The 12,434-nt window shown below is 35.1% G+C and overlaps 1 protein-coding gene across 4 annotated transcripts in view; it reads left to right on the forward strand.

Annotated features, from left to right (window-relative positions):
- Positions 1–12,434, forward strand: part of HPS5 (HPS5 biogenesis of lysosomal organelles complex 2 subunit 2) — a 46,786-nt gene that overhangs the window by 30,544 nt on the left and 3,808 nt on the right. For all 4 annotated transcript variants that reach the window (XM_058158467.1, XM_058158483.1, XM_058158492.1 and 1 more), the window contains exons 16-22: positions 580–1,226; positions 2,721–2,841; positions 3,523–3,678; positions 4,085–4,204; positions 6,958–7,071; positions 9,128–9,234; positions 10,279–10,555. In XM_058158467.1, the coding sequence (XP_058014450.1) occupies positions 580–1,226; positions 2,721–2,841; positions 3,523–3,678; positions 4,085–4,204; positions 6,958–7,071; positions 9,128–9,234; positions 10,279–10,555 (1,542 nt within the window). The remainder of the gene's footprint in view (positions 1–579; positions 1,227–2,720; positions 2,842–3,522; positions 3,679–4,084; positions 4,205–6,957; positions 7,072–9,127; positions 9,235–10,278; positions 10,556–12,434) is intronic.

Here is a 12,434-nt window from a genome sequence, read left to right on the forward strand (position 1 = left end):
CTTATAGGGAGATGGTGGAATTGACAAAAAGCATTTTTCCCTTCTGAACAGAAGTACAGAAGGACTTCTATCTGTATGGGCTTGTATTTTGATGTTAATCCAACTTGAATATTCAGCTTGAATATAAAGATTTTTTTCAGTTCAATTTCTTCTGTAAGTTGCAGGCAGTATGGAAGTTCATCGTAATTTTCACATAATAGAATATGGAAGTTGCACAGATAGTTCAGTGCTGTAGAAAGAAGGAAAAATAAATTTCTATATTTTACAGAGGCTTTGAGAATCCATCCATTGAAATTTTACATGTAGTAGCCAGATTGTGCTGATCTGCAATTTACAATCATTGCAATTGCAATAATTAAAGTATAAGTAAAATGTCAATGAAAAAAATGTGGCAGGCTTCATAATTGTGTTTATTTGAATAATTATAAATTATGATAGAGAAAATAAAAAAGGTATTTGAATGTTGTAGTGCATTAGAAGAATCTGAAATAGAATTGCAGTATTAGCTCAACAGAATTCTTTGCCAACAATTTTGTATTCATTAAACTACAAGTTGAATATTCTTTCATTTTTTAAAAGGTCCAGACTCCAGGATCCACTTGTTTTGTTACAACCACAAAACTTGAGGGCAATTTTGCTGGATTGGATTCCATTTCTTGAAGAAACCTGTGGATTAACAACAGCTGTTATTTTAAATAACGAGACAACTGAGGGAGACAAAGAAAGGCCTTTTCAATCTGAAGACAGAACGTTTCAAGAAGATGCGCTAAAGGATCAACACAATGAGCCCAAAGATAAGGAAGTGAACACAGTATTGGGAATAAATGGTGAAAGTGAAAATCCAAATACAGTACAGGGTGAAACTAGGGAAGAAAATACTAATTCAGTTACAAATTATCAGGCTGATAATGTACTACACGAACAGCCTTTGAGGACAGAGACCATTTTCAATCAGCCGTACCAGATTAATCCCCCATTTTTTATAGCACAGAACATTAAAAAAGACCTGACAGAGCTGACAACTTTATGTTTTGAATTAAATGTATATGAAAGTTCACAAGTAAATAATGAGCCAGGTGTGTTACCCGATGGTTCATGTGCCCTGGCTTCTAAGTTCATTAGAGACTATTTTTTCCTCCTTGATTTAGAAAGGTTGAAGAGGTGTATTATTACCTGTCATAACAATCATCCTGAAGTCTGGGATGTCTATGTGGAAGGTCTGAAAGGCAAGTAATTTTCAGGGTCTTGTATGTGGTGTCTGTCCATTTGGTAGAGTTGTGTCTTGCAGAGAAATCTGTAGAAAATCTTTGGAATTAGATCTGTGGACTGGCAGTTTCCCACACTAGCCTTGGAATTTCTTCTGATTTGAATTATAATGTTCAGGATTCTTTGAAGAAATTTATTGTTATCCAATGCATATAAGTACACACTATGATTGTGAGTGCAAGAAACCTACATCTAAACTTTATGTCTTTTTTTCCTATGAAACTCATTAAAATTATGAGAGAATGGTCACACATTGATCTGAATGGTGTCATGTGCAATCCCCCCATCTCCAGAATATCTTTAAAAGTTGCCACTGATCAATCAATAATTAGAAGTCGCTAATAAATAATCAAATTCAAATTGTTAGTGTGACTTGAAATTGCCACTTGAAAAGCTGTCAGTAATACCGTATATTGTGCACATACAAAAATCCATTGACTGATTTGATGGAAGCACTAGATTGAAGCAGAGGTTTGATTCCAAGGGGTGATCCAATTGTATTACCATCTCAGACTCAAAGATATGAAGGAGAGATTAAATATAATCATATTAGGTTTTTCTTAATATTTCAGTTTATTTATTCAGTTACTTAAATAATTTCAATTCAGTTTTAATTCTGAGCCTACACATTTTTTTTTTGAATCTAGGAATGCCATTCAAGAGCCAAGTGCAATCCTTATCCCAAAGAAAATGCTGCAGGTAGTCCTTGACTTACAATCATTTCTTCAGTGACTGTTCAGTACAATGGTACTGAAAAGAGTGACTTATGACCATTTCCATACTTACAATGATTGCTGCATCCCCATGGTCATCCGGTCAAAGTTCAGATGCTTGGCAGCTGGTTCATATTTATGACGGCTGCAGTGTCCCTGGGTCATGTGATGACTTTTTGTGACCTTTTGACAAGAAAAATTAATGAGGAAGCGAAATTCATTTAACAGCCAGGTTACTAATTTAACAACTGAGGTGATTCACTTAACATCTGTGCCAAGAAAAGTCTTAAAATGGGGCAAAATCCGTTTAACAACTGTCTCATTTAGCAACAGAAAGTTAGGACTTGGTTGTGGTTGCAAGTCAAGGACTACCTCTACTTCTAATACATCAATTTTCCTTTGCTCCTCCATATTCCTTTATACTTTGGTTAGGAATAATTTAAAATAGATTTTATAGATGTAGAGGGGAATGAATAAAATTCCACTATGACTGGGAATCATCTCAAATAATACTATGCATTTCGATTAATAATGCTAGGACTCAAGAAGCCATCATTGTAGCTGTGTATGTATGACCATAATTTAGTTATCGTAACTACAATAGCTTGGATTTGCAATGAAACATGTACTTTGAAAATACAAAAATTCTTACCTTTTCAGCAAAGTTGCTTTAAGATTAGCACTATTGTATTTCCTAATGTTGCTGTTAAGTATAATGCTTGTAACAATTATTGATTTCAGAACTGACTTTGACTAGCCCTGTGACAGTGGCCCTTGAAAACGGAGATATGTTTAAAACACTGAAGTTGCTAGTTGATTTAGGGCCTTGGGATGCTCCTGTTTTGCTGGCACATGCTGAAAGGTATAAAGCATTAGAGTTGTTTGAATGCATATACCGTATATACTCGAGTATAAGCCGAGTTTTTCAGCACGTTTTTTGTGCTGAAAAACGTCCCCTCGGCTTATACTCGAGTATATACGGCTTATACTCGAGTTTTGTTTTTTCTTCTTTTTTTCACATTATACCGGATGGTGCAAACTTGGCGGGCTTTTGCATTAGCGCGGGGAAGCCCTGCCGGTGCAGTGAGAGGGCGGGGCGGGGGAGCCGCCAGCCTTCTCGGCTGAGGGAGGGAGGCTTTCCCTGACCGGTAGCTGCCTCATTTCCCTCCCTCGGCTTATACTCGAGTCCCCAGTTTACCCCAGTTTTTTGGGGTAAAATTGGGGACCTCGGCTTATACTCGGATCGGCTTATATTCGAGTATATACGGTAGTTTAATTCTTAGGTATTTACACAGAAAAAAATCATATTCTTTTCAAGATCCATTATCAATTGTGTAGTTTTTGAAGAAATCTTGTACTTTTGTAAGCATGCTGTTGCAAACAGTAGAGTTATCATCATATTCCTTTACATTTTTGTAAATTATATTTAAGCAAACTTTATTTTGATCATTTTTGCATAAGTAGTGCAAGAAATTTATTAAAGCTACTTCCTCTAAGAATTGTATTTTAAATAATTTTATCTTCTGTGTCTTATTTAATGTAGGCTTTATAAAAAATTCAGAGAAACTTCTCTAAGGCCTTTGACCCGGTTCTACCCTTTGATTGGACCTTCAGATATCAAGCAAATTTGTAAAAATAATCCTGAACATTTTCTAGCATATTTAGACAGCCTTATAAAATCAAAGGCTGAGGATGAACGGTATGTATTATGTTTCCTTAATTTGGAGAAGGGATGCAAGGGATGGGGATACAAGGACATGATAAATATTAATCCCATTTTAGTAACATTTAAGGAAAGAAAGTAGTACTAAGTTGGTATAAGTAATTGAGAGGAAAAAAATATATTGATTAGTTTTATGATCTAGTTATTTTGTCAGCTGAAAAAGATATGCTAAGCTAATACTACTAGTACACAATGCATTTTCTTTGTTTTTATAAACTCCAGAATTCTTAAAACTAAATAAACTTAGTGTGGTAATATTTGCTTCTTTTTGCTAGTTAAATATGTAAATACGGTACATTATATTGAATCCAGATTAAAAAAAAATGTGAGTTCTAATTAGATAGTATAAAGCAGATGAATTAATTATAGATTTTTTTTCTAGCTTGTCATTCCTTAGATCTCTTCTCCATCCTGATTCGTTACAATTGGAGTGGCTGTGTTTGGCAATGTGTCATGATGCCCCGCATAAAACAAGCACAATGGATGCTCAAGGAAATCCACGGTTGTAATTTATTAGCTTTTCTGATTAGCTATATAGCTCCAAAAGTCTTTTTCCTAGATTTCATTTACACATTTTTCCTAAGGCACAGTTTGGATAATGCAATCCTAGTGTTAGGAAACAAAATATGTACAAGTTATATTTTGCTCATTTTTAATTTCTCCTCAGTGATAAATGAATATCATAGAGCTGCAATAAGCCATTGCTTTTAAATATGCATTTAAACTATGCCACTATTTGAAGTAAAAGCTCCCCTATCTTCTTCCAAATATTTTTATAGCGCTAGTCCAAATAACTGCATATCCTAGACTGCATGAATCAGAAACCACTTTTATCTTCAAACAGAAAAAGCTGTTTGAAACTAGTTCCCTAAAAGTTTGGCTTGATTAAAAGAAAAGTTCCAACAGAATATTTCCTGCCTGTAAATAATTTGTCCTAGATCACATGTAATGGGAAGCTGTTAAAAACAAGGCTTGCTTTCAAAGGTTTATCAGTAATTTTTTTTTATTTTCTCCTTAAGCATGTTCCTTCTTTCTGTTCCCCTTTGTAGTATTTTATCTTTTATTTTATTTATTTATTTATTTTATTTGTCACAACAGTATATATAAGCATAAGCATGAAATAACTATACGATATATAAACATATACAGTGGGGCAAAAAAGTATTTAGTCAGCCACCAATTGTGCAAGTTCTCCCACTGAAAAAGATAAGAGAGGCCTGTAATTGTCATCATAGGTATACCTCAACTAGGAGAGACAACATGAGAAAACACATCCAGAAAATCACATTGTCTGATTTGTAACAAATTTATTTGCAAATTATGGTGGAAAATAAGTATTTGGTCACCAACAAACAAGCAAGATTTCTGGCTCTCACAGACCTATAACTTCTACTTTAAGAGGCTCCTCTGTTCTCCACTCATTACCTGTATTAATGGTACCTGTTTGAACTTGTTATCAGTATAAAAGACACCTGGCCACAACCTCAAACAGTCACACTCCAAACTCCACTATGGTGAAGACCAAAGAGCTATCGAAGGACACCAGAAACAAAATTGTAGACCTGCACCAGGCTGGGAAGACTGAACCTGCAATAGGCAAGCAGCTTGGTATGAAGAAATCAACTGTGGGAGGAATAATTAGAAAATGGAAGACATACAAGACCACTGATAATCTCCCTCAATCTGGGGCTCCATGCAAGATCTCACCCCGTGGGGTCAAAATGATCACAAGAATGGTGAGCAAATATCCCAGAACCACACGGGGGGACCTAGTGAATGACCTGCAGAGAGCTGGGACCAACGTAACAAAGGCTACCATCAGTAACACACTACACCGCCAGGGACTCAGATCCTGCAGTGCCAGACGTGTCCCCCTGCTTAAGCCAGTACATGTCCGGGCCCGTCTGAAGTTTGCTAGAGAGCATTTGGATGATCCAGAAGAGAATTGGGAGAATGTCATATGGTCAGATGAAACCAAAGTAGAACTGTTTGGTAGAAACTCAACTCGTCGTGTTTGGAGGAGAGAGAATGCTGAGTTGCATCCAAAGAACACCATACCTACTGTGAAGCATGGGAGTGGCAACATCATGCTGTGGGGCTGTTTCTCTGCAAAGGGACCAGGACGACTGATCTGTGTAAAGGAAAGGATGAATGGGGCCATGTATCATGAGATTTTGAGTGCAAACCTCCTTCCATCTGCAAGGGCATTGAAGATGAAATGTGGCTGGGTCTTTCAGCATGACAATGATCCTAAACACACTGCCCGGGCAACGAAGGAGTGGCTCCGTAAGAAGCATTTCAAGGTCCTGGAGTGGCCGAGCCAGTCACCAGATCTCAACCCCACAGAAAACCTTTGGAGGGAGTTGAAAGTCCGTGTTGCCCAGCGACAGCCCCAAAACATCACTGCTCTCGAGGAGATCTGCATGGAGGGATGGGCCAACATACCAGCAACAGTGTGTGAAAACCTTGTGGAGACGTACAGAAAACGTTTGACCTCTGTCATTGCCAACAAAGGATATATAACAAAGTATTGAGATGAACTTTTGATATTGACCAAATACTTATTTTCCACCATAATTTGCAAATAAATTCGTTACAAATTAGACAATGTGATTTTCTGGATGTGTTTTCTCATGTTGTCTCTCCTAGTTGAGGTATACCTATGATAACAATTACAGGCCTCTCTCATCTTTTTCAGTGGGAGAACTTGCACAACTGGTGGCTGACTAAATACTTATATAAGCATAAGTATGTAATAACTATAAGAAATTAGATACAATCAAGGGAACATTAGGACAGGAACGGTAGGCACATTGGTGCTCTTATGCACGCCCCTTACAGATCTCTTAGGGATGGGGTGAGGTCAATAATAGATAGTTTTTGGTTAAAGCTTTGGGGATTTTGGGAAGAGACCACAGAGTCTGGTAGTGCATTCCAGTTAATGGTTAATGGTTAATCTGGTTAATGGTAGCATAAAATATTTCCTCTATTAATTTTGATCTGAGGTATTAATAGTATTTATACACCCTGGTGATATAGATAGCAGGATCCAGGAAAATGTAGCTCCCTCTCTTTTAGCATTTCAAAAATAGCCAACATGTCCCTATTCCACTGTAATCCAACCTGTCTTCTGATTAGAGCAGGGTATTAAAACTATAAATAAATATTGTCAGTGTAGATTTTGATTACAATTATTTACAAAAGTCTTCTTTTTTTTCCAAAAAAAGTAATATAATTTTCAATTATTGTTTTCAGGCCACATTCTCATTTGTTTACTTGGGGGTATAATCAACTGATTGTACTTTTACTTAATCTTCCGACTGATGTTGTAAGGAAGGAGAAAATGACTGATATATGTCAAAGCAATGGGTAATATTTTCTTAAAGCATTCTTGAAAAAACTTCATTTTAATCATATAATGATTGTATATTTGTTTTGTCCTTTTTTATGATATGCATTATTCTTGAGCACAACCATTCTCCTTATATATTTGTGGTCTAATGGTGACTAATTTGCTTCTGTGTATTCTGTATTCTTAATAACATTCAGATACAATATCTGGCTGCTTTACCTATCACAATTTATTAAATCAGTTAAAACAAACATGTCTTTCTTCCTCTCTCCTCCATCCTTCTTGGCAGATTTTTTAAAATCAGCCCATAATTGCCATTGGTAGAATTTCTTTTGTGGCTGGTGATATATGGAAATCTTGATTATGGTTGCTGAATAGATTTTGTGTAACCATTTGTCAACTTTTAACTAGATAGATTTTCTCTGGATGCATCTGAATAGAATGAGGAAGGAAATATTATTGAATTATATACAGTAATTTGCTATTTTAGTTTGACCAAATTTGAAAATTGAATTAAATTTACCTGTAAAAACTAAAACCCTGAAAAAACATGAATGGTTCTCAGCTCCTTTGCTTTCTCTCAGTTGGGTCTAATATTTGGACTACATTGTACCCTAATTTCTTAATCTGATAATGAACTTTGAGATATTTTTTCTCTAGTGGATCACTCAAAAGTATACAATAAGAATATGTTTTTGGAAGAGAGCATCTGGTTTGGACTCTCCTTTTTATAAAGATAGTTATAGTTTACTTATAAAGTGTACGTACTTTAAGTCATTTCCTGTTATAACTAGTCAGTTTATTTCTTACATAAAGAGGGACATTTTCAATCTCTTGGATTTCCTTCTTTGTTTTTTCTTTAAAAGAACTGTCCCTGTCACCACCTGTACTATAACATTAAACTTGCCTCAGTAAGGCCATGAGCTATAACCAATACAGACAAAAAGGAAATTTTCCAAGGCTGTAAAATTAAATACAGTCAAATTATCTGCAGCAACACGGCTAAAACTCAAAAGCATAGTCCTTTTCAGGAAATTACAAAATACATCTGATCTAAAACACTCTTTAACATATGATCATCAGCATCAATACTTAAATGATCCCTATTTATAAAGGAGATGGTCAGTACTTGTGCAATGCTCAGCGTCCCGAGTTGCCATCTTGGAAATCAAAAGCTAGCACCTGTTTCTCCTAAGGCTGATTATCCCAGTTTCTAATGTAGTCTTTTTCATCAAATTTCCATTGTTTCTGGCAACTACCTTGTATCCTTTGCTTATATATCCCTCCTTCCATTTTCTAGATATCTCTTTTTCTTTACAATGTTTTAGAAGCCTCCTATTGTAGCCATACTTGTCTCTTTAGATTTTTTCTGTTTTCCTTTCTAGTGGGAATTGTTTGTATTTACACTTTTAGTAACACATCCTTTCTGGACACTTCCCCTTTAGGATTTCAAGCCACTAGATTTTACCTACCTTCTAAGTTGACCAAACTGCAGTCTTCTGAAATCCAGTATATAAATCTGACTTTCCTCTGTTCTTCCCCTTGATATGAACATGGTTATTTTCATCATCTTTATTTCTTCAACCAGTTCCTCTATTGGTAAGGATTTCATTCAAGATAGCAGACCCCTTATTCTTTTTTCTACCTTCTGAACATTTTTGAGACCTCTGCCTTATGGCAGAGTAGATTTTCAGATGTCAGTAAAAATGGAATACTGCAGTGGAATACTACATATTTGAAAGCTTGATCATCTGGCACAGATAGTCTTCATTCATATCTTCTACCTGTCCAGACAATTTATAATAAACTCCCATGATGATATTGCCTTCCCCTCCACTTTTATCCCCATGGAAATATTCTTCAGATGATTTCCATGCTCCAATTCATTAATTATTTCATCTAATAGTATATATAACTTCAGAGTACAGATCACAAATCATACCATATATTGTCAAATGCACAGACATTAATAAATTGGAGCAATAAATTAGAAATAAATTATTTCAACTTGTTATTTTAAGTTGAGAATGTCCATTTAGAACTATAATCTAATGTTTCATTTTACTATTATAGCTTCTGGCCTGGATATCTTTCTCTCTGTTTGGAGTTGGATAGAAGATCAGAAGTATTTACAAAAATTGTTCATTTGGATGACATGGAGTTATTGAATACCAAAGACGGTTAGTTTAATTTATGACTCAATTATGAATATTAAGTATCTAAGTCAGGCCTATCAAACTGGTAGCCCATGGGCTAGACACGCCCCGCACAGGCCACACCCACCCCGGCTCAGCAAAGGCAGAAAACATCCTGCTATCTCACATGATGTGATTGGGTTTCACACCCCTGATCTAAGGCCTGCATTTTAATTCAATTAACACTGAAATAAAACAATTTCATATAACAAAACCCCCCCTTTTTTTGGAATTCTATCTAAGGAGACATTAGAACATAAATTTTGCACACAATGTGATTTTTAAAAAATATAGTTCTGCTATAAAACTTGCCCAGAGGCACTTGTTGAAATGGGCGGCTATAGAAATAAAATCAATCATCTGGCTCCAGAATTGTAGTAAGTGGTAATTGGTGATGATGTCCCTTTTTGCCATTCTTCCCTCTAGGGTCCAGTATTAAAAAAAAAGTTACATCCAGTATTCTACTTTTAATTAGTCAACATTCATTCCATTCTGTTTAAGTTGAGGAAATGTAAAAATGTAGGATTTAATGTATCCTTGGCAATCTAATATGACCCCAGATTACTGAGATCACTTAACAACGATCTCACTTAACAACAGAAATTTTGGGCTTAATTGTGATGGTAAATCAAGGACTATTTGCATATCTTCTGTGTTAACTTGGAAATCGTGAACAAATTCATTTTAATGTCTCCTTCCAATTTTCAACAACTAAAAAGCAGTCACTATGATTTGAATATGGCCCTCCTTCCATCAATTCCTTTATATAGAGGCAAAATGAAATTGAACATATTCCATCTTATCCTATACATTGGATAAGATGTATAGGATAACATGTTGCTAGTATGGCTTTGTATCTTCCACTGATGTGTATTGGACTTTATAAATCCATTGACTGCTGTCTAGATCAGAATGTAGTGAGAGACATGTCCCATAATGCAAAGAGTTACTAAGGTATTTGCTGCACATCAGGTAAAATAAAAGTGATTTGCTGTAAATAACTTTTTCCATAATCAAATCTGTATTTAGGAACCATTCCGAAGACAATAGAAGAATGGAAGTTCCTTCTTTGCCTCGTGAAGAGTCATCACAACATCCATGTTTCACAAAGGGACACAGCTGTTACTAATGGTACTCCTGAATGGTCAAATTCTATTACTGTTGAAAATGTTGCACTCCTTGCAGCCAGAATAATTGGTCCAGATCGCTCTTTGCAGATGTTACAGGAATGTGATTTGATAGCGGAATTATCAGAAAGATTTGCCAAGATTTGTGAGATACTAAGAATTGCTGAAAAACGGCAAAGGTAGGTGTTATGAGAATTGTTTCTCACAAACTGTATCCAGAATATTGTATTATGATTTAGAAATGTGAACAGTTCAACAGATCAGTGCTTCACAATCAATTTTCTTAAGTACTATGATTTCAGTGGTTTTGGTACTATGTTTTTTCCCCTGACAAATAGAATATGAAATAATAAAATGCAAAAGCAAAACTTGAAAGAACTACTTGGTTGCATGAGCATTTTTCTTTTAAAGACAAATGTACAACTATTACATTTTCATATTCAATATTTCTATCCAAAAATGCAAAACTAGTTCATTAGACTAAACAATTAAAAATAGAAAGCAAATTTGAATAAACAATATGTAATTTAATAATTCAAGTCTCTTTACTTTTGTGCTTTTTTCCTTTTTTTTTTTTTTTTTTATAAAAAAAGTTTTATTTTTACAATCTTATCAAATAATTCATCCAATGTACAGTTATATACAATTAGTCGGGCCTGCCCAGTCACCACCCCCCTTTTTAACCTTCTTCCCTCTTCTACCTTCTTTTACTTTCCAAACCTTCCTCTCCTTCTCTTATCTACCTCCTCTCCTCCCTCCACCCTACACTCTTCTCCCTCTTCTACCCCTCTTCCTTCCTCTTCTCCTCTTTCCTACCTCCTACTCTCTCTTTTTTCCCTCCCCACCGTTCTAAATTGGCAACTGGTCAGACCCGACCCTACATTAATTATATTTATACATCTTCAATAATCCCTGTACATTAACCATCACTCCATCACTAACCTCAACCCCCAATTCCTTCCCTTTACCCCCACCCCCACCCCGACTTCCCAGAACAAAATGCAGGGTATCAAAACTAACAATCATAATCTAAAATAATTCCTAAATTATAATCTCTAGTCTCTCCACGCTTATTCACACTCTCAATTCCCCTCTCCTTCAAAAATATATCTAATACAAATTATTTCCTAAATTTACTCATATGCTATTTGATATTTTTTTATCTGATACTTATTTTGAATATAATCAATCCACATTTTCCATTCTAAAATATATTTTTCTTGTGTATAGTCTTTCAAGTAAGCAGAGATTTTGCCATTTCTGCCAGATTTGATACTTTAAGAGTCCATTCTTCAATTGTAGGTAATTCTTCTTTCTTCCAATATTGAGCAATCAAAAGTCTTATGGCTGTTATTAAGTTCAGAATCAATTTAGTCTCTATAGCTGTACAATCCATAATTATTCCTAGTAAAAAGAACTGGGTAAACTTAATCTTCTTTTCAAAATATTCTGCATGATCCACCATACTTTAATCCAAAATGCTTTAACTTTTTGCAAGTCCACCATATATGATAATAAGTAGCATCTTCACAATCACATCTCCAGCATTTAGCCTGTACATTAGGATACATACATGACAATTTTTTGGGGTCTAAATGCCATCTATAAAACATCTTATAAAAATTTTCTCTCATATTTTGCGCTTGTGTAAATTTAACATTCCTCACCCAAATTCTTTCCCAAGTTTCCAACATTATTGGTTGCTGAAAATTTTGTGCCCACTTAATCATACAATCCTTAACCAAATCAGTCTCTGAATCTATTTCTACTAATACATTATACAACCTCTTAATATGCTGTTGACCTTGATCTCTCATTTGTTTTAACAAATTATCCTCAATTTGCTTAACACCTATTTCTTGATCTAATTTCCATCTAGCTTGTAGTTGTCCATATTGGAACCATGTATAATTTTTCCCTTCTTCCCCCATCTTTTCTCTAGATTTTAATTGTAACTCCCCCTTTTCCATACAAAGAAGTTCTTTATAAGTAACTACCTCCATCTTTTGATATATATTTATATTTTCTATCATGTGTCTCGGTTTGCCCATATTGGAA

The sequence above is a fragment of the Ahaetulla prasina genome, chromosome 1 (genome assembly GCF_028640845.1).
Source record: "Ahaetulla prasina isolate Xishuangbanna chromosome 1, ASM2864084v1, whole genome shotgun sequence".
Classification (NCBI taxonomy): Eukaryota; Metazoa; Chordata; class Lepidosauria; order Squamata; family Colubridae; genus Ahaetulla; species Ahaetulla prasina.